Source organism: Petaurus breviceps, unplaced genomic scaffold, assembly GCF_028583685.1.
Source record: "Petaurus breviceps papuanus isolate PSGF00001 unplaced genomic scaffold, PetGlider_PUasm1.0 216, whole genome shotgun sequence".
Classification (NCBI taxonomy): Eukaryota; Metazoa; Chordata; class Mammalia; order Diprotodontia; family Petauridae; genus Petaurus; species Petaurus breviceps.
The window spans coordinates 1,541,870-1,564,970 of NW_027185867.1; the positions used below are offsets into that span (position 1 = coordinate 1,541,870).

Sequence of the window (23,101 nt, forward strand, 5' to 3'; positions counted from 1 at the left end):
GGAACTGAGTCATACATGTAAGGAATACATGTGACCAAAGCAATTTATGCCTCCAGAACTGCAGGGCCTTGATGCCCTTCTTTTCTTGTTGAGCCCTCTTCAAGTTTCCCCCTTGGATTCAAAGATTCTGTTGAACGAGTCACTCAACTGGGCTCTTCTTTGTAACTTGACTCTCATTTCTCACAGGGTGGCTGTTAGCTCCATTATTTACTTGCTTTTCTGTTGCCAAAAAGTCTGTTCCTTTAAGCTCCTTCTGACCTCAAATGATTGCATTTTATATTCATGTTTGATTGGAGAATTTCTTCCTCTGCTCCCTCAGTTATGCCTCAAACATTCTTGAACCAACTCTTCAACTGGTGAATGGGGTGTATCCTTTTGGGTAAGTAACTCCACTACTTAGAGACCATGGTTGATTGATAATAGGGAGAGAAGTTTCCCTCTTCCCTTGCTGTAGGGAACAACTTCTAGCACATTTCACAAAGTGTTCTTAGTCTGGAATAACCATCAGAACTGCCTGATTTTGTTTTAAGGGTACCATGATGGAATAGCCATTCATTGTTCTGCTCCCTTCAGACTTAATCAGATGAGAGAGAGAGAGAGAGAGAGTATGCTTCCCATTTCCTATAATGATAGCAAGATGTTAATACCTTGTTAGTACATTAACACCATGTCATCCGTGATTAAATCCTATGACTATCAGTTGAACTGGAGGCAAACCAAATAGTCTCTTTCTTTTAAACCCCACCCCCACCAGTTAAAGACTTACTGATCCTAGAAAATCAACTGTAATTTTTTTTTGGCAAAGCTCACATAGAACAGTTCAGAAACAATCCAGAAATCAACATTGTAAATCACTGAACCTCTGTCTGCCTCAGTTTTCTCATTTGTAAAATGAGACTAATAATAGCACCTACCTTTCAGGATTTCTGTGGGGGTTAAATTAAGTAATATTTATAAAGTACTTTGCAAAGCTTAAAGGGCCATAGAAGTACTATTGTTGTTACTGTTGTTGTTATTATTATTAGATATTAAGAAAGGTGTAAAGAAAATCAAGTCTTCCCCTGCCTCTCTGGAAAAAAACTTATAGGTCTCTATAGAACCTTCAAAGCATGTGGGGCTCTCTGTGAGGACTGAAGTCTTGAATCTCCTAGAAGTTGTCTGCTTACCTTCACTCCTTCAAGTGAGAAAGCAAATTTCCTTGTTTGGGTGCATATGTAACAATACAAAACTGTTGGAGAAGATGGTAGTATTGAAAAGATGAGGCTGGGACACTCAACCTTTTCTACTCCAACATCTGAAATCTCTTTGCTGTAGACACACACACACACACACACACACACACACACACACAGCCTGAGTTTAGTCCTGGAGGTAGTAGTGGTGGTGATAAATATTCTTCTAGGTCCCTGTCACACAAAGGACACCTGAAATTTCCCCAAGGAATCCTACAACATATGGAGCACTCCAAATGAAAATTCAAACAGAAATTTTCCCTTTGGTTGCTGCAACACATAAGACACCTGGAATTTTCCAATGGATCCCTACAACATAGGGGCAAGACAATATTCCTTCCTAGGAATAGGCTAATTTTTAAAAAAAATCAAACTCATAGATCATAAAAAAGGGAAAAAGACACACATGCACAAAAATATTTATAGCAGCTCTTTTTGTGGTGGCAAAGAATTAGAAATCGAGGGGATGCCCATCAATAGGGAAATGGCTGAATAAGTTGTAGTATGTGAATGTAATGGAATACTATTATTCCATAAGAAATGGTGAGCAGGACCACTATTGTTCCATAAGAAATGGTGAGCAGAAAAATCTGGAAAAGACTTACATGAACTGATGCTGAGTGAAGTGAGAAAAACTAGGAGAACATTGTACACAGTAATAGCAATATTGTGTGATGACTTACTTTGCTAGACTTAGCTCTTCTGAGCAATGCAATGATCTAAGACAAGTTCAAAAGACTTATGGTGTAAGAAGCTATCCACATGAGGGAAAGAACTATCGAGTCAGAACACAGATTGAAGCATACTCTTTTCTCTTTTTGTGTTTTTTCTTTCTCATTTTTCCCTTTTGTTCTGATTCTTCTTTCATAACATGACTACTTTGAAATATGTTTAATATGATTGTACATGTATAGCCTCTATCAGATAGTATACAATCTTGAGGAAGGGGGAGGGGAGAAAAATTTAGAACTCAAAATCAAAATCTTATAAAAGTGAATGTCTATAGTAGCAAGCACTCCAGCATACCCATGGTGGCTGCCAACACAGGTTCTTAGAACTGCTTTTCTAAAGGAAAGCAACTCAAAATGGGTTAACAATTTTGCTTTAATCAAACATATGTCATTTACCCTAATTCAGGGGGAAAAGGTCAGCACCCTAAACTTCAGAGAATACAAGCAAAATGCAAACAAGTTACAAGAAAAATTTACAAGCAGCAGACAGGCTTCCAACTGTCTGACCATTACATCCATACCTAATCACAGTTACCAGAGAGGGAAGCACCAACATCTGGGTTTACAAAGCCAGGGGGCTCAACAGCTGCCCAGAATCTCATCTGGTCAAATCACAGAACTCTTCTCAAACAATCCTCCTGGCACAGGCTCCATGTGACTACATAATCAAGAGAAGGCACTAGAATTAAGAGGAAGAGGGAAAGGCTTCCTCTTTAGAAAATGAAATTTGAACTGTAACTTTAAGTAAGTCAGTGAAGCCAGCAGGTATACATTAGGTGGGAGAGCATTTCAGGTATGGGAGACATCCAGAAAATAAGACTGAAGCCAAGAGACGGACTGTCTTGTTGGTGAAACTTACCAAGGAGACCAGGGTCACTGGATCAAAGAGTTGATGATGTTAAGTAAGATGGAAGCAGACTGGAAAAGTAGGATAGGGTTAGATTATAAAGGGTTTTGAATGCCAAACAGAGAATTAATTCCTTAAGGGAGCCATTGGAGTTTATTGAGTGGTGAGAGGAAGGGGAGGGGGTGACATGATTCAACCTACACATTAGGAAAAATCACCGTAGTAACTGAATGGAAGATGAATTGGAGTGGAAAGAGACTTGAAGCAAGCAGACCACAAGGAGGCTATTACAATAGTTGAGGTGTGAGGTGATGAGGGGCTATATCTGAGTGGTGATAGTGTTAGAGGAAATAAGGGGGCATATTGGAGAAATGTTATAAAGGTGAAATCAACAGACCTTTGCAACAGATTGGATATGGGAGTGATATGAGAGTGAGAAATTGAGGATGACACCTAGGTTGTGAACCTGAGGAACTGAGGTGATGATGTTGCCTTATACAGTAATAGGGGAAGTTAGGAAGGGGACAATATTTGAGGGAAAGTTAATGAGTTCAATTTTAGACATGTTAAATTTGAAATGTCTACTGGACATCAAAGTCAAGATGTCTGAAGGCAGTTAAAGATAGAAGATGAGAGGTCAGCAGAGAGGATAAGGCAGGATAGGTAGATTTGAGAAGAGATTAAATTCATGGAAGTTGTTGAGATCACCAAGTCAAGTAGAAGGAGATGAGAAGAGGATCCAGGACAGAAGTCTGTGGGATACCTGCATTTAGAGGGCATGATCTGAATGAAGATCCAGAAAAGGAGACTAAGAAGGAATAGTTTGATAGGTAGGAGGAGAACCAGAAAGGAGTGATATCCCAGAAAACTACAGAGAAGAGAGTATCAAGGAAGAGAAAGTGATCAATAGTATCGAAGGCTGCAGAGAGGCTAAGGAGAATGAAGATTGAGGAAAAAGTCATAGCATTTAGCAATTAAGAGATGATTGGTAACTTTGGAGAGAAAAGTTTTCATGAAATGATGAGATCAAAAGGGGCTAAGAAGAGATTAAGAGTAGAGAAATGGGAGAGAGCCTTTTCAAAGAATTTAGCCACAAAGGGAAGAATAGATATAGAAGGGGATAGAGGAGATAAAAGGTTCAAGTGAGGGTTTTTCAGGATGGAGGATACATATGCATGTTTTTAGGCAGTGGGGAAGGAACCAGTGGACAAGGAGAGACAGAAGAAAAGTGATTGATTGGAATGATGGTGGGGGCAATCTGTTGGAGGAGCTCAGAGGAATGGGATTGCTTATGCAAGAAGAGGGGTTAGCTTTGATTAGGAGTAAGGCCACCTCTTTATGTAAGATACAAGGAAGAGATAGTGACCAAAGGCATATGAATAATATGAGATAAGGAAGAAAGGATTAGAATAAGCTCAAAATGAATGGCTTCATTTTTTATTTTTTGTAAAATTTGAAAAAGGTTCTCGACTTTGGTTCCTCAGGTTTAGGAGAGGTAGAGTCATGGGATTTTTGAGGAAGGAAGAAAAGGATTAGAAAAGCCATTGTGGAAAAAAGAATAGTGAGTTGATAAGAGAGTATATTAGGATTCTCTAGTCAGGGACCAGTTAAGGTTGTGTAACATAAGTTTTAGTGTACTCAGTCAGAACCATTGCTTGATTTTCTCTACTTTCATTCAGATGCATGTGTGTAGGAACAAAGGCAGTGAGTGGATGGTGGGAGTTTTCTAAGGCTGAGGTGTAGCAGGGTACAACTGGTGATATAAGTGGGTTAAGGGGTTCAAGAGCACAAGGTAGAACTGAATTGGTTCACCAAGGGGTCAAGAGAGGGAAAAGAGGAGAGAGAGTGTCAAGTGGAGAGGAGATGGCCTGAGAGAGTTTGGACAAGTTGAGGTATTAGAAGTCATGGTACAGAGAAAGAAGTGGAAAGCCATTATGATCAGATAAGAGAATTTATGAATTCTTAAACATGAGGTGGTATGGCAAGATCATGGTGGTAACTAGTCCATTTTTGAGGGATATTTTGCTTTCTCCTAAACACACGAGCGCATACACACACACACACACACACACACACACACACACACACATTCCCAATTATGAGAGCAGGAGTTTGGGAGGAAAGATTGTAAGCCAGGTACTGAGCTCATGGAGGAAATAAGGGAAATGACCTGGAGGTCTATAGACAAATAGCTACCAGATTAAGGTTCTATAGGAATTTAAAATCCTATGGGCATTAAGCACTTTACAAATTTTATGGCACTATTCTGTAATAGTTGCCTAAAATTTATAAATGATTCTGACTTTGAACAACTAAAGCCATTCAGAAAAATGGTCAGGTTGCTTTTTCAACTGCAAAAGCTGAGAAACTGTCCAAAAAATTCCCACATAAAAATCTACTGTACACTCTGATAGTGTTTTAGCAATTTCCCATGATTATTTTCTAATTTAAAAGAAACAAAAATCTTTAGCCTATTCATCCTGCTGGAAAACTTTTCTACTCTATTTAAAAACTCTTGACAGAGCAAAAGCAATCATCTTAAACACACATATATATAAATTTATGTGTGTGTGTTTTATGGTTCCTTTAAATGTTTTAGTCAATTGATCAAATGTGGGAACATCATACTCTGCACTGGGAGGTCAATGGCTATTTAATATATCTATAGTATTATTACTCTTCACCATCCTGATAAGTCTTATAATGCTATTGTTAAGTTTCTCTATAAGATTAAGAGCACACCGCATATGTTGTAGGAACTTTTAGCCACAGAAGCCAAATACTTTTATAATACATTCTTTTCAATTTAGTTCGGTTTCCAAAGGTCCAGATACTCTCTTGACTAACAGTTCTAAAACAGAGCACTGCCCATTTGGCAAGGAATTGGTCCTAATATTAGATACCAATTATACTGTTAGAATCCATAGTCAATGAGCAATATGTATTAAGCATTTACTATAAGCCAGACACTGTGCTAGAAACAATACATACAATCCATCCAAAATAAATTTTAATAATACATGTCCTGACTTTGTCACCTCCAGAGCAATCACAATTAAATAATTAACTTTCATAGGTTAAAGGCATTGAAGTACTTTGAGGTAAGGAGTTTAAGGGAAGATGAAGAGAGAATATAAAATCGTAATAAAAAAATAAAGGTCCTTATCCTAAGACAGGGGCAGTTTTAATTCAGAAGGAAGCTTTTCTTTCTCTGATCAACAAGCAGCTTTATCTATAAAGTTTTTAATTTTTCATCAATCAAATATACACTATGGATTCAAAGGCAGAGTGAAACAACTGATGGGTTTCCAAAATTTCCTTTTAAAATGTAGAAAAAGAAATGGCATTATTTAGGTTTATTTTATTCACGTAATCACTTAATTTTCCATCTCATTTTGCTCCCATAGATGCACATATAATTTATTCTGAAAGAGAGGAAATGGTTCTATAGATATGGTATAAAAGGCTTTCCATGGAAAACTTTGGGAGGAATTCTTACCACTGCCTTTTAATTGTCTGACCCTGTTCAATAGGCTATTCTGAAACCAACTTGTAAAAATACTTACTAGAATGAAAAGAGTGGGTTAGGAATAATTGTTTCTATTTTTTTTTTGAAGTATGGACTCAATTTCAGAAATTTAACAAATGAAACTAATATCGGTGTTGAACAAATGAGTCATGATAAATTAAAAGGGCATAAATTAGTAATACCTTGATTACTCATAGAAGTGCTAATCTAACCTATCCCCACTCCAAATGCTGGTGAAAAAGGGTAAAATCAGTATTGTGAAGTGATGATGGGACATTTTAATCATTCAGATATGAAGCACCCTGTTTAGGAAGCTTTGAACTGTGAGTCTAATCTAAAATTTTAATATTTCAGTTTGCTTCTACTTCATAATGGAGGGGATTTGTAAATCATATGCAACATTCTCTGTCCTTTATCTGCAAGTCAGTTGGACTAGGAAGTATATGGGAGATAAAAAAATGAGCTCTAGTCAAGATGTAATAGTCAAAAATAAAGGACAGAATATGCTTAGAAAATAGGAATATAGGACAGAAAATTGGAATACAGGACAGAATAGAAAAATCCTCAAATGGTACAAATAGCTCAATGGCTCAAATAACATCACCTGTACACGTGAGGTATATGTACTTTTATATACATTATGTGCACATGTACATTTTTAATTGTGTTGGGTGTTTGAAAATATGATACTCATATACTCTTATGTATACTGATAAATGTTATTCTAAGTCTAAGATTATAACAGTTTTCATTTATCTGCATGGAAGACCACCTTAAAGGAGTAAATAAAGAGGTTATAATAGTTTCTAATTTTTTTCCAATTGAATTATAGATATTCTATTTAAGTGGAGAATTAATAAATCATTTCCCAAATAGTAATGTATCATCCTGATTCATAATCAATCCCCTCAGTTGATTATGGGTCCTAAGTCCCTGTGTACAATCAGGTCATCCACTATATCTCTTTTCAGGTAGGCAGGGTTATATGGGAAGACCAGCTAGAATGAATCCATAAGGGGTGGGTAGGTGGTACAGTGAATAGAGCAGCGGCCCTGGAGAAAGGAGGACCTGAGTTCAAATCTGGCCTCAGACACTTAATACAAAAACTAGCTGTGTGGCCTTGGGCAAGTTACTTAACCCCAATTGCCCTCAAAAAAAAAAAGCAAAAAAAAATATAATGAGTCCATAAAAGTCAGTTTCATTTACTGTGTATTTTTCAGTCAAGTACTTTAAATGTCCAGAAGTTCATCTGAAATGTGAGACAAGAGAAAAGACTAGCACACAGAATCTTCCTTTATGACCATACAAAAGGGCTGCTGACCCTTACCAAACTTTTTTCTATATAAAAATGGTTCCTAAAGTTCATCAGTGCGGTGAAAAACTGTGATGAGGTCACATGTGGATGAGTAAAGCAAAAGTGATGATTGGTCATGGTTTTCTCTGTCATTGTTACTGAGCCGGGACCATGTCAAATGCTCTGTGGGAAAGTGTCAGCCTCTTAAATAGGTGTTCAGAAACTTTCAGCTCATTAAATTGCCAGCATTTACTGCCTCACTTATCAAGAATCATTCTGTTTAGCAACTGCTATTCAGTCATATTCATAAAACACCTCTTCATAATTAATGTATGTCTACATTAAAATGTGATGTGACAATATACTTTAGAAAAACTGAACTCTGATCTCACGTGTCACTTGTGAAAATATTCTATATAAGCATGTGATGAGATGCAAAGGTAAGCGTGTTTTCTTGAGATACCAAGATAAAGATAATGTAAACAACACCAGTCTTTCTTAATTATAAACTCAATAATTCGCTGATAGTGAACTTTAGCTTACCTATACATTTCAAGATCAAATTTAACTTAATCAAGGATTTTTGCAATTCACATGTGAAAAAAAGGTTACTTTAACATTTTGAAGTATTTTTTCCTAGTACTGGGAAAAAAATGCTCTTCAAAATAGCTCTTAAAAGGTCACTGTCAATTTTTTTTTCTTTTGAAAGTATGAGAAGCTTTTAATTCCTTATGGGGAAAAAAAAGTTATTCAATGTAATTATTTTTCATAAATCATGATTTTCTAAGTCATAATTTAAGAGGATCAAATATACCCAGCTTATGCTTTCTCTATACTTTATTTTCATTTCATTTATGAATATTATTGCTATACATTTCAGCAATATCCAAGCTGATTCATTAGAGATGTTTAATATTAGACCCAAATCAAGGAGTTTTACTTGGCTAGCAGAGTTTCAGGACTTTGATGCCATTAGAAATTTCTTACAATTGCACAGTGTGTCTGTGACACACCATGAATCCTTGGAAACCTCCTGAATAGGGTTGCTGTGATTTTTACTGAGAAATTAGCTCCTTGACATTGCATTACCAATTAGTTTTCTAGAACACATTAAATCCTGCTGCTTTGGTTTACAGAATAACTCAAGCATTACTGATGAAGCATAAAAACTTACTTGGTAAATCAGTGGGGGACACAGGGTGCTGACAGGACCCACCGCAGCAGGTTGAGTAGAATTGTGGGGATCTCAGAAAAAAAAGTTTGGAAGAAGCTGCAGATAAAACATCAGTCTCATTGGTTACACATTTATTTTAGACAAAATGACAGTTGCTTAAAAAACACTAAGTAGCACCTTCTGAACCCCATTTTTTTCTTGTCAAATAACAATTCTTTAATATTAAAGGCATGATTAGCCAAATGATTTGCCAAATATATTTACTAGATCATTTTAGCAAGATTTTATGGACTTTGCAGGTTGAATTTAAATACATTATGAAATAATGAACATGTATGTATGTATATATATGTTTCTTCAACCATATAGTCATATTTATTAATTTAACATGTTCTGAATCCCCTGAAAATCAGGAAATAAATACATTTGTTTTTTGTTACTTTTTAAATTTTAAAATTTTTTTTAAAAATAAAATATTTTGCTATGTGTTTATAGGAAGCTATTTAAAATATATAGCCAGATTCCATGTTTACTGACATTATAACATTATTTTATAGCTCAATGAATGAGAATTACATATCAAATATTTCTTATTACATTAGCAATATGCTAGTGTCTGTGAATTTATAAAGCTATTTTGCTTGAGAAAAAGCACATCCAAACCAAATAGCTTGCAAATATAGTTTGCAAATCTACTTCTGATGTTAAAACTTTGGGCTATTATTTCTTTACATTTTCAGCCATTGATTCAAAAAAGTTAACATTACTTTTGGAAATATTTATACTGAATTATAATCTCCTTTCTTAATGACACATTGTACATTCATATCCCTCTACCTCCATTCATAGATAAGGAAACAGGGTAAGAAGTGGCTAGCACTCATCTTGGGCAGAATATAACAATAGCTGAATCCCCTACAACCCAATACGATGTCAAATGAAATGGAACGCAAACCATATACTTTAAAAAACAAAGTTGTACTTTGTAACATGATATCAGACTAGAATTGTCAACTATCAGTCATGAGTGTTTGCTGATTGTACAATCAAACCATAAAATGTCTATTTTGATCAAGATGGAGACAAATGTAGACATATAGAAGATGAAGCCTAGTAGAAGATGCCAGTACAAGGAAAAAATTGCTATTAGAAACTATTCTTTAAAATAATGTTGGTTTAAGTATAAGTTCATTGATTTTGATTTAACATCACAAATTATATTCTGGTGACCAAAAGGAGACCCCTTATGTTAGTTATATGAAGACAGATGATATATGTATAAGAGCAGAATGTAGCTCATTATTTTATACTTTCTGATCAGACAATTCAATGAATTCCAGAATTAACATTCCATAGAAAATTAAAAGTATAGTTGCAATGTTGGTTGACTTTTTTTTCCTTTCAGAGGAGGAAAACAGAAAAAGCGCAAGCTTGCTTTTCTTTAAATCTGTATGAATTGAACACAAATCATGCTAGCTGAAAAGGCTAATTAGGGAAATCTTGCTAGACAATTAGCATAGACCAACAACAAGAGCAAAAATTGTACCAACTGTGCTATATGTGATTTTTATTTTATTTTTTGAATTACATGTAAAGGTAATTTTTAACATTCATTAAAAAAAAATTTTAGTTCCAAATTCTCTCTGTCCTCTCCACTTGCCCCTCCCTGACAGAGTAAACAATCTGATATAGGTTTTTTTATGTGCAATCATGCAGAACATATTTCAATATTAATCATATTGTGAAAGAAAAGACAAAAAAATCCACAAAAATATAGTGAAAAATAATCTTAAATCATTCAATCTGAATTCAGATTCCATAACTTCTTTCTCTGAAAGTGGGTAGCATTTTTCATTGTGAATCCTTTGGAATTGTCTTGGATAATTGTATTGTTGAGAATACCTAAGTCATTCACAGTTGATCATTATACAATATTGCTGTACTGTGTAAAATGATCTCCTGTTTCTGCTCCTGTTTCATTTTGCATCAGTTTGTATAAGTCTTTCCAGTTTTTTTCTGAAATTGGCCTAGTCATAATTTCTTATAGCAAAACAGTATTCCATTACAATTCTATACCATAGTGTATTCACCCATTCCTTAATTGATGAGCATCCCCTCAATTTTCAATTCTTTGATGCTCCAAAAACAGCTGCTTTAAATAGTTTTGTACAAATAGGTCCTAGCCCTAATTTTGCTTTTTATCTCTTTGGGATGTAGACTTAGTAGTGATATTATAGGATCAATGGGTATATACAGATATATACCTTTGGACATAATTCCAAATTGCTTTCAAGAATGGTTGGGTTAGGGGGTAGAGTCAAGATGGTGGAGTAGAAACAGGACCTCTCTGCAGCTCCAGTTTTTACCACCTCCAATCCATGTAAAAGGGGACTCTGAACAAACTTTGGAGCAATAAAACCCACAAAATGACACAAAGAAGCTAACCTCCCACTGAGGACAGCCTGGCAGGCCTGCAGCAAGCAGCCAGCCCAGCACTCTGGGAGCCAAGCCCAGATCCATTTCAAGGTTTTAGTCCCAGGGCAGGCCTGACCAGACACACACTGGAGGGACTGCAGATCACCAGCACCTGTGGTGGTCCAGAATTATCAACACATAGATGCTAAGGACAAAGTGAAAGGTCAAGGCAGTGTGGACTTTGGGACCCAGTAGTTGGGAGTGTGTTGGCTTTTGCCTCCAGGGCGAGAAGCCTGAGGGCTGCAGCACAGCTGCTGCCATGTGGCAGCTTCAGCTCCTGGCCTGCAGAGTGTTGGGGGACCAAGCGACCAGTATGAGGGGTAATCACTCTTGCTTTTAACCTGCTTGGTTTGCTGTCTAGAGTGGAGGTCCTGGGGTGTGTGACCAGCTTGCCAGAGCATGTGGAGGCTTCAGAGAGAGCACCCAACTAATAACTCCAGCAGCTGAGAAAACCCAAGCTTTTGGTATGAAGCTCCCCTGTCTGGTAGCAAAGTCCTACTGTGGCAAAAAGCCCAAAAGTAAAGTAGTTGAGTGGCAACATGACCAGGCAAAGGAAACAAAGCAAACAGAAGAATCAAACATTAGACTCCTATTTTGGGGACAAAAAAGGAGCAAAGCATGGAAGAGAAGGAAGACAGTGGAGTAAAACTCCTGCACCAAAAGCTTCAAAGGAAAATACAAGCTGGTTACAGGCCACAGAGGACCTTAAGAAGCAGATAAGAGAAATGCAGGAAAAATTGGGAAGAGAAATGAGAACTATGCAAGAAAATTATGAAATGAGAGTCAACAGCCTGACTGAGGAAAATAATACCTTAAAAAAACAGACTAACTGGAATGGCAAAAGAGGCTCAAAAAGGCAATGAGGAGAAGAATGCCTTAAAAAGCTGAATTTGCCTGATAGAAAAACAATCTCAAAAGCTCACTGAGGAGAATCATTCCTTCAGAATGAGATTGGAGCAAATGGAAGCTAATGACTTTATGAGAAATCAAGATGTCAAACAGATCCAAACAAATGAAAGGATAGAAGGAAATGTGAAATATCTCATGGGAAAAGCCACTGATCTGGAAAATAGATTCAGGAGAGATAATTTAAACATTATTAGACTACCTAAAAGCCATGATCAAAGAAAGAACCTAGAAATCATCCTTCAAGAAATTTTCAAGGAAAACTGCCCTGATGCTTTAGAACCAGAAGGCAAAAAAGAGGTTGAAAGAATCCACCAATCACCTCCTGAAAAAGATCCCAAAAAGAAAACTCCTAGGAATATTATAGCCAGGTTCCAAAATTCCCAGATCAAGGAGAGAATATTACAAGCAGCCAGGAAGAAACAATTTGAATATTGTGGAAACACAATCAGGATAACTCAGGATTTGGCAGCTTCTACACTGAGGGATCGAAGGGCTTGGAATATGATATTCCAGAGGTCAAAGGAGCTGGGATTAAAACCAAGAGTCACCTACCCAGCAAAACTGAGTATCATGTTTCAGGGGAAAATATGGCAATTCAGTGGAATAGAGGACTTTCAAGCATTCTTGATGAAAAAACCAGAGTTGAATAAAAAATTTGACATTCAGATACAAGAAGCAAGAGAAGCATGAGAAGGTAAACAGGGAAAAGAAATCATAAGGAATTTATCAAAATTGGACTATTAACACTCCTATATGGAAAAACAATAATTGTAACTTATGGAACTTTTCTCAGTATGAAAATAGTTGAAGGGAATAGAAAATATATATATATATATATCAGAGGGTATGTGGGAATATGAATACATATGTGAATGTGTGTATATATGTCTACAGGAATACATAGATAGAGGGCACAGGACCAATTGAATAGAAAGGGGTGATACTTAAGAGGTGAGAGGGTAATATAATGAGAGGAGATGGGGAGAGACAGAATTGGGTAAACTATCTCATATAGAAGAGGCAAGGGAAAATGGCTACAATGGAGGGGAAGAATAGGAAGGCAAAAGGGAATGGGTCAACCTTATTCTCATTGAATTTGGCTCAGGGAGGGAATGAAATACACACTAAATAGGGTATCTCACCCTACAGGAGAGTAGGGGGGAAGGAGATGAGAGGGGGGATGATGGAAGGAAGGGCAGGCTGGGAGGGAGGGAAGTTGGAAGCACACACTTTTGAAAAGGGATGGGATCAAAGTAGAGAATAGAACAAGTGGGAGGTGGGAAAAGAGGGCGGGAAATAGTCAGTCTTTTACAATATATCTACTATGTTATTGTATACCGAACTGCTTATCTTCCCAGTAAGGGTGGATGACAAGAGAGGAAGGGAATGAATCTGGAAATCAAAGTTTTAAAAAACAAATGTTTAAAAAAAGTATGTGTATGTATACACACACACACTATTAATACTATTTTACATGCAATTGGGAAATAAGATATACAGGCACTAGGGTATAGAGATCCAACATACCCTACTTGAAAAGTTGAAGGGGGTATGGGAGAAGATATTGGAGAGAGAAGATTAGAGGAGGGGATATCCTGTGGGACTGCTATTTTGGGGTGGTGGGTAGGGGGAAAATGGGGAGAAAATTTATAACTCAAAATCTGGTGGAAATGAATGATGTAAATCACAAGTTAATAAAGCATTTAAAAAATTTTTAAAAAGTAGAGTGGTTGGGTTAGTTCATAGCTCCACCAACAGTGCATTAGTGTCCCAATTATCCTACATTCCCTCTAACATTGATTATTTTCCTTTTCTGTCTTATTAACCAGTTTGAAAGGTGTGAGGTGGTACCTCAGTTGTTTTAATTTGCATTTCTCTAATCAATAGTGATTTAGACATATATATATGATTTTTAAAGCAGACTGTATTAATTTTCCAGTGCTGACCATATTTTCAAAAGTCAAAGTTTCTTTAATGTACTCTCCCCTACCTTTATAACTACCATTCCTTTCTGCACCCCACCCCAAAAAAGGAATAAAAGAAGTAAGATCACTAATACTAGATCTTCAATTATTTAGGTAAGATTTAACTTTAGTTAATTGGCCAAGAGCAGAAAATATTCACTACTAAAAGGACTAATCTTCTTAGGGAATAATTTATATGGATTGTATATTTGTTATAAACAAAAATTAAAGCCTGGGGATTCAGAAACATATAAGAATAAGTTAAACCAGCTTTGTACTCAAATTTTATCATGTGACATTTCTATTATTTCAACAATGATAGATAGTTATGCTACAGAATATAGGCAGTTCCTACACACACACACACACACACACACACACACACACACACACACACTTCTTTCTACCAAAATTATTGTTTCAACTAACTCACTGCTCATTCTGATTCCTTCAATTTCACTTCTATATTGCTAGCATTTCTAACAGAATGTAAAATAATATTGTTGCTAGTGAGCATCCTGGCTTTGCTCCTGATCTTATTGAGAAGGTTTCTAGCTTATCTCCATTGCAAATAATGCTTGCTGTTGACTTTAAATAAATATTTCTTATCATTTTAAGGAGAAATTAATCTATTCCTGTGTTTTCAATTGTTTTTAACAGGAATGAATGTTGTATTTTTTATCAAAAGCTTTTTCTACATCCATTGATATAGTCACACAATTTTTGTTGCATTTGTTACTGCTGTGATGTTATGTTAATAGTAGTTAGAAGTAAGAAGTTCTTGTTCTTCATAAAAGGACTATAGTAGAATTCTTTCTTTGTCTATTATTCCCAATTGTTTAATTAATATTAGAATTAGGTGATCTTTAAATGTTTGGCATAATTCACTTGTAAATTCATCTGTTCCTAATGCTTTTTTTCTTAGGAAGCTCATTTAGGAATTGTTCAATTTCTTTTTCTAAATCTGGTTTATTTTGCTATTCTATTTCCTCTTCTATTAATCTAGGCATTAATATTTTTGAAAATATCCTTCTATTTCACTTAAATTTTTAAATTGATTGGCATATAATTGGGCAAAATAGCTCCTAATAATGGCTTTGGTTTCATCTCCATTAGTGGTATATTCACTCTTTTTATTTTTTATACTAGTAATTTGACTTTCTTCTCTCTCTTTTTTAAAAAAAGTATTTATTTACTTTTAGCTTATAACATTCAGTTCACAGCCCCTTGAGTTCCAAATTTTCTCCCCCTCTTGTTCCTCCCCCCTGTCCCCCATGGTGGCATGCAATCTGATATAGTTTCTACAAATACCTTTGCATTAAACATTTGTAAAGTTGTAAAGAAGAATTATAACCAATGGAGTGATCAATAAGAAAGAAGGAACAAAATAACAAAATACAAAAGAGAGAGAGCAAGTAGTTTACTTCAATCTGCATTTAGATTCTGTAGTTCTTTTCTCTGGGTGTGGATATCCCTTTCCATCATGAGTCTTTTGGAGTTGTCTTTCAATCTTGCATTGCTGAGAGGAGCCCAGTCTATCAAAGTTAGTCATCGAAAATAAGATGTGTCTGAAATTAGGGGTGGCTAGGTGGTGCAGTGAATAGAGCACCAGCCCTGGAGTTAGGAGGACCTGAGTTCAAATCCAGCCTCAAACATTTAACACACACACACACACACACACACAAAACTAACCCTGTGACCTTGGGCAAGTCACTTAACTCCAATTTCCCTACCTTCCCCCCTCCAAAAATAAAAAGCAAAAAAACAACAATGATGCGTCTGTGATTATGTGTAAAGTTCTTCTGGTTCTGCTCTCCTCACTCGGCATCAGTTTGTATAAGTATCTCTAGGTTATTATGAAGTCTGTCTGTTCCTCATTTCTTATAGCACAATAGTATTCCATTACATTCATATATCACAACTTGTTTAGCCATTCCCCAGTTTATAGGCATCCCCTTGATTTCCAATTCTTTGCCACCACAAAAAGAGCTGCTGTAAATATTTTTGTATATATGGGTTCTTCTCTCTTTTTTAACATCATATTTACCAACGGTTTATCTATTATTGATTTTTTCATAAAACCAACTTCTAGTTGTATTAATTTAATGGTTATCTTACAATCAATTTTATTAATCTCACCTTTAATTTTTAAAATTTCTAATTTGATATTTAATTAGGAATTTTTTATTTTTTCTAGTTTTTAATTGAATACCCAATTCATTGCTCTGCTCTTCCTCTATTTTATTGATACAAGCATTTAAAGGTATCTTATTATTGTCTTTGCAGCATTCCATAGTTTTTTTTTTTGGGGGGGGGCATGTTGTTTCATTATTATCATTCTCTTTAATAAATTTTTTTGTGGTTTCTATGACTTTTTCTTTAACTCAGTCATTCTTTTTTTGGGGAGGGCAATTGGGGTTAAGTGACTTGTCCAAGATCACATGGCTAGTTTTTTTGTTAAGTATCTGAGACCAGATTTGAACTCAGGTCCTCCTGACTCCAGGGCCAGTGCTCTATTCACTGCACCACCTAGCCATCCCAATCCAGTCATTCTTTAAGATTATATTATTTAGTTTCCAATTAATTTTTAATCTGTTTCCATGGTCCCTTATTAAATATAATTTTATTGCATCATGATCTGAAAGGGATGTGTTTAATATTTCTGCTTTCCTGCATTTAACTATAAAGTTTTTATGCTGAATATATGGTCAATTTTTGTAAAGGTCCCATATACCACCAAGGAAAAAGTATATTATTTTCTATTCCCCTTTAATTCTCTCCAGATATGTAACATATCTAGATCATCTAAAACTCTATTTCTCTTAATTTCTTTCTTATTTATTTTTTGTGAGATTTATCTAGATCTGAGAGGGAAAATTTGAAGTCCCCCACTATTAAAATTTTGCTATTTATTTCCACCTGTAATTCATTTAACTTTTTGCTTTAAAGATTTGGATGCTATAGCATTTAGTACATATAGGTTTATTTTTTTATCTACAATATCTTTTATCATAATTTAATAACCCTGTTTATTTCTTTTTATTAAGTCTCTTTTAATTTTAACTTTGTCTGAGATCATGATTGCTACTCCTGCTGCTCCAGCCTTTTATTTTCACTCTGTATGTACCTCTCATTTTTAAATGTGTTTCTTATAAACAATGTATTTCTGGGTTCTAGGTTTTGCTCCATTCTCCTATCCTTTTCTATTTTATGGGTGATTTCATCCCATTCACATTCAAAGTTATAAGTATTAGTTGCTTAGTTCCCTCCATTATTTTTTCTCACTTTTTATCCTTCTCACCTCTCTTTTTATCCTATCCCTCCTCAAAAGTCTTGTTTACTTCTTATTAATGCCTCACTAATTTGCACCTCTTCTAAGAATCCCAGGATTATTCTCTTCTCTTGAATTCCTATTCCTTAATCTAGCTACCCTTCTGACAATCCTACTTTATCCTCCCCCCTTACCCTCTTATTTCTTACTATCTATGCCCTTTTGGGTCCCTCCTTAATCCTCCCCCCTCACCTTCATATTTTTCTGTAAGTTAAGAAGACTTTTATACTCTTTTAGATGTATATGTTATTCCTTGTTTAAGCCAGTTCTGATGAGAATAATGCTCTAGGAATACTAGTCCTCCACCAATTCCTGCCCTCCACTGTAACAATTCTTCCCGTATATCTTGTTTGTCTAAGATAATTGTTCCATTTTACCTCTCCCTACCAATTTTAGTTTTTAAGGATCATTCCATTATATTCAACTCAACCTGAAATGTTCTATGTAGTAATGATAATGTTCTTAAGAATCATAGCTAATTTTTTCCCATATAAGAAACAAACAGTTTGATCTTATTAAATCCCTTATAATTGGTCTTTCATGTTTGCCTTCTTATGTTTCTCTTTATTCTTTTAGGTAAGATTTTCCTTTTAGTTCTGGTGTTTTCCTCACAAATACCCCAAAGCCTTTTAATTCATTGAATATTCATTTTTTCCCAAACAGGATTACAATCACCTTTTCTGGGTAAGTTATTCTTGTTTGCAAAAACACCTCCTTTGTTCTTCAGAATATTGTGTTCTGTGTCTTTCAGTCTTTAATGTAGAAAATGCTAAATCTTGTGTTATCTTGTCACTCCACCATATTTAAATTGTTTTTTTTTTCCTAGTTACTTGTAGTCTTTCGAATTGGAAACTTTGAGATTTAACTGTAATTTTCCTGTGAGTTTTCATCTTGGGATTTTTTCAGATGATGATGGATGATCTTTTTCCAATTTCTATTTTACCCTTTAGTTCTAATAATTTATTGGAATATAATATCTATACTCTTTTTTTGATCATCAATTTCAACTAGTCCAACAATTCTAATATTGTCTCTCCTTGATTTGTTTTACAGGTCAGTTGTTTTACTAATAGGATGTTTCACATTCTCTCTCTTTTATTTAATTCTTTTGATTTTGTTTTATTATTTCTTAGAGCCTTATAATACTACTACCTTCCCTTGGTCAGTTCTAATTTTTGAGGAGTTGTTTTCATTTTTGGATCTCTTTTTCTAATTGGTTGACTTCCTTTTCATAATCATTTTATGTTACTCCTTTTTCCCTAATTTGTCCTCAGCCTCTCTTATTTTAGTGCTAAAGTCCTTTTTAATTTCTTAAGCATTCCATTTTTTATAAGAGCTTTCACTTTTCCATGACTGAAGGACCAGTATGTTTAAACTAATGATTGTAGTAGTGTTGACTGGGTCTAGAAAGTAGTCACTCAGAATTAATATCAAAATATTTACTTGAAGTAGATTTTTTTTTATTATAAAGAATTTTCAAATACTTGGAAGCCATTCACTTTTTTCTAAATGGGAAAAAATAAAACAAAGAATTTAAAGTGTGGTGTACATAAAATAAAATTTAAAACTACAATTAGAGGTGGGAATCTGGGGGTGTGCTGGTAAAAGTTTAACAAATGGTTCTCTGGAGAAAGAAACAAGATTGACAGATTTTTAAGTTTAACCTGAATTATTAAGACTTTTTTTCATCACTTTTTGCAATTTAGACAATCAATAAAGTTATAATCCTGTGAACTAACACCCAAAAATTGAAAATAGAACAATATACCAAAATGACATAATGAAAAGTTTAATATTTCTAGCCTTATGTACATGAGAAATGAAATTGTTCTAAAAACAATATGTCATCATGTAGGCCAAATACCCAGGTATAATAATAGCACCTACCTCCCAGGGTCATTGTGAGGTTAAAATGAAGTTATATTTGTAAAGTGGTTTGAACATAATAACACATTGTCTAGATGTAAGGAGGTGGTAGTAGTAGCAGTAGCAGTAGTAGCAGCAGCAGCAGCAGCAGCAGCAGTAGCAGTAGTAGTAGTAGTAGTAGTAGTAGTAGTAGTAGTAGTAGTAGTAGTGATATTTAACTGGAATTTTAATTTTTTTATCTTGATGTTTTGACTGATATGGTCAAAACATCAAATTTAAAACAACATGAAAAAATTAGCTCTAACTTGCTCTCAAAGTAATCAGTTGATTCATTCAAAAATTTTGTCAAGCTAGATATTTTCATGTTATTTACTACATTTGACATCAATAGACTAATGTTATTAAGTACTTTCTGATAGCTATTTCCGTTCAAAGATTAAAATAGTGAGGTTGGATTAAAGGTACTTGAATGTCAAAAAAGAATTACTTGTATAGATCATAAACATTTAAATATGTTATACTGAGTTTCTAAAGAATGGATACCAAAGCTAAAACTAAATAGGTTCAAACTAATTTTTAGAGCAAATAGAGGCAGTTTTCAGAGAATTGACCAAAAGAACCTTTCAAGGAATGAAATCCTTTGAACATGAAAATGTTTGAATGAGTGCAACGATGTTAAATAAGCTTTAACTATAACTGGTCAAGTAGAAAACTATTATTATTATGTTGGAGTAATTTAATAGAATATATTTACAATATAACATAATAAATATGGCATAATATGTAATATTATATGTAATGTATGTGATATAATATGTAATATTATATATAATACATAATATGTAAGCAGCAGTAATTATTATGTTAATTTCCTGATAGTCAATCTTTACAATATCCTTAACACTGTTAAGAATAGTAAAAGTCAACCATCTGTCTTGAAAAGCTAAATGTGGGATGAAAATACCCAGCTGCCCACCATTGTTTTATTAAACTTGTACAAAGTCAGTGAGTTGAATCTGGAAAGCTTTTCAACTTAATTCACCCAGTCAGTCAATATACATTAATTAAACACATCCAATGTGTAGGCACAGTGCTAAGCACAGGTGATTTTAAAAAAAGAGGCAAAAAGAGCTCACAATCTAATGGCAGAGATTATAAGCAAATATATACAAACAAGGTATATCCAGGAAATAGGAAATAATCAAAAGAGAGAAGGCACTAGAGTTAAGAGGGAAGGGGAAAGGCTTCCTGTAGAAGATGGCATTTTAAACTGGAACTTAAAGGAAGCCAAGGAAGTCAACAGATAGACATGATGAGGGAGATCATTCCAGGCATGGGAGAGTCAGAGAAAATGGCAGGAGCCAAGAGATTCTTGTTCACGGAACAGCAAGGAAGCCAATCTCATTGGATCAAAAAGTACATGGTGGGGAGTAAAGTATAAGAATATTGGAAAAGTAGGAGAGGGCTCGGTTATGAAGGGCTTTGAATGCCAATCAGCAGCTGTGTGGCTCAGATCCCAGCAATAGAGCAGTATCTCAGTTCTAGATTCTAGCCCAGTCTAAAGCCTGCAAAGGAATAACCAGGGCAGGAAGCCCAAACTAAAAGGAAAACTACAGTTCTATCACTCTGAACCAGTACCCTTTACCAGATGGTTGATAGTGGCTGAGTAAAATAGCAGTGTATGGAAGCTCCAAATGTGGGAAATAGGCCTGTTTCTCTGAATCAAACCCAAATCTGGAACTTATAGATCTCAGAGGGGAGTGAGGTAGTCCAGTGATCAGATTGTGCCCTGAATGACATCACTTTGGGAGCACTGAAAGCTTTCAGGTCCCTCTGAATTGTCCCTGAGATTCTAGAATAACAAAATGCTCAATCCGGCTAAGAAAGCAACTATAGGACAACTCCAGACCTTCCCTCCAGAAGTGCATAGAGCTTGACCCTGATAAAGTCTGAAGTCAGGAAGTATGAGCAAACAAAAAAGGATCCCACTTTTTTTTTTTTTTGCCTTTTGGAAGGCAATTGGGGTTAAGTGACTTGCCCAAGGTCGCATGGCTAGTATTTGTGTTAAGTGTCTGAGGTCAAATTTGAATTCAGATCCTTCTGACTCCAAGGCTGGTGCTCTGTTGACTGTGCGACCTAGCCACCCCAGGATCCCACTTTTTAAAAGCTATTAGATGACAGGGAAGCTCAAGACACAAACCCATGAAAAGAGAAATCTCCAAAATTCAATAATCAAAGTCTCAAAAGAAATCTCCGCTAGACCCAAAATTTGAGTACAATTTTTGGAACAGATAAAGCAAGAGTAAAAACAAAAAAAAAGTTTTTATATGTAAAATGAGGGCACTAAAAGGAAAAAAGTGGAAAAGAAAAGAGAACTATTGAAGAAAGAATTGGAAAGATAATTAGCAGCTTGAAACAAGAAGTACACAACCTTGCCCAAGGAACAAACTCTCTGAAAATTAGAATGAACCAAATAGAAGTCAATGATTCCACAAGACAACAGGAAATATTAAAACAAAGTCAAAAGACTGAAAAAATAAAAGAAAATATAAGGAATCTCACAGCAAACAAATAACTTGGCAAACTGATAGAGAGGAGATTATTAAGAATCAGTTGACGACCTGAAAGCCAGGACCAAAAAAATAAAATAAAACCAACCTACCCATCATATTTCAAGAATTCATGAAAGAAACTTAACCATATTTCTAAGAACGCTGGGGCAAATCAGAAAGAGGGAGAATTCTCCAGTCACTGCCTGAAAGATACCCCAAAATGAAAACTCTCAAGGACATCATATATAGCCAAAATCCAGAGCTTCCATTAAAGAAAAAATACTTCAAGCAGCCAGAAAGAACTCAAGTACCCAAGAACTACAGTCAGGTTCACACACAATTTAACATACAGCACTATGAAGGATAAGAGAGCTTGAAATAATGATAATTCTAGAAAGCAAAAGATATAGGATCATAACCAAGAATAACTTAACCTATAGGGTGAAATTGGATCTTAAATCAAACAAAGGATTCCCAAGTATTTCTGATGAAAAAATCCAAACTACATGGTAACTTAAAAGTACCAACACATGAGTCAAGAAAAATATAAAAGAAGGTAAACATGAACAAACAATTGTGGGGATTATAATAGCCTGATCTGCAAGAAAAAAAAACACTGAGGCAGAACTCTGAGCCAATGGCATTCATTAAAGAGTCCTTGGTCCCTCTGATGAAGTGGTCCTCATATCTTACTCATGATCTGTGATGCCCTCTTCTTCCAGGGCCTTATTTTTTATAAGTCTTATTACCAGATTTGATATTTGAACACTCTAGAGGAGCTATACAAAATACATAACCCCATTGGTAGATAGACCTTGCTCTGAGGGCTAAAATATTATGCATCAGCTAGAAATGGTATGTCAGCAGTCATCTCAAGATGGGCTAAGCATGGGGCATCTCCATTGACTAAGTAGTCATAAAATGATCATAAGATGGTCACTTGTTGATATTAGATGACAGAGTAGTCTGAAGGTACAAAAACAGGTTGGAGGACTTTTCATGTAATTGAGTCACTTCTGACACTCTGGGCTGAGGAAAAACAAGGGTGGAGGGCTTCTAGTTAGCTTCCTATGATTAAGCAAGTGAATTTACAGCCTGCAGTTCACAGCTCTGGGGCCTAATATACAGAACTTATAATCACTACCCCTGTGAATCATATCAAACCAATTAATACTGATTGGAATAGAGTAGAGGTCC

At 35.3% G+C, this 23,101-nt stretch overlaps 1 protein-coding gene across 1 annotated transcript in view; it reads right to left on the reverse strand.

Moving 5' to 3' along the window:
* The window catches only part of DBX2 (developing brain homeobox 2), a 54,735-nt gene that overhangs the window by 16,935 nt on the left and 14,699 nt on the right, over positions 1-23,101 (reverse strand). The window contains exon 2 of the mRNA XM_069094244.1: positions 8,808-8,903. Within this exon, the coding sequence (XP_068950345.1) occupies positions 8,808-8,903 (96 nt within the window). The remainder of the gene's footprint in view (positions 1-8,807; positions 8,904-23,101) is intronic.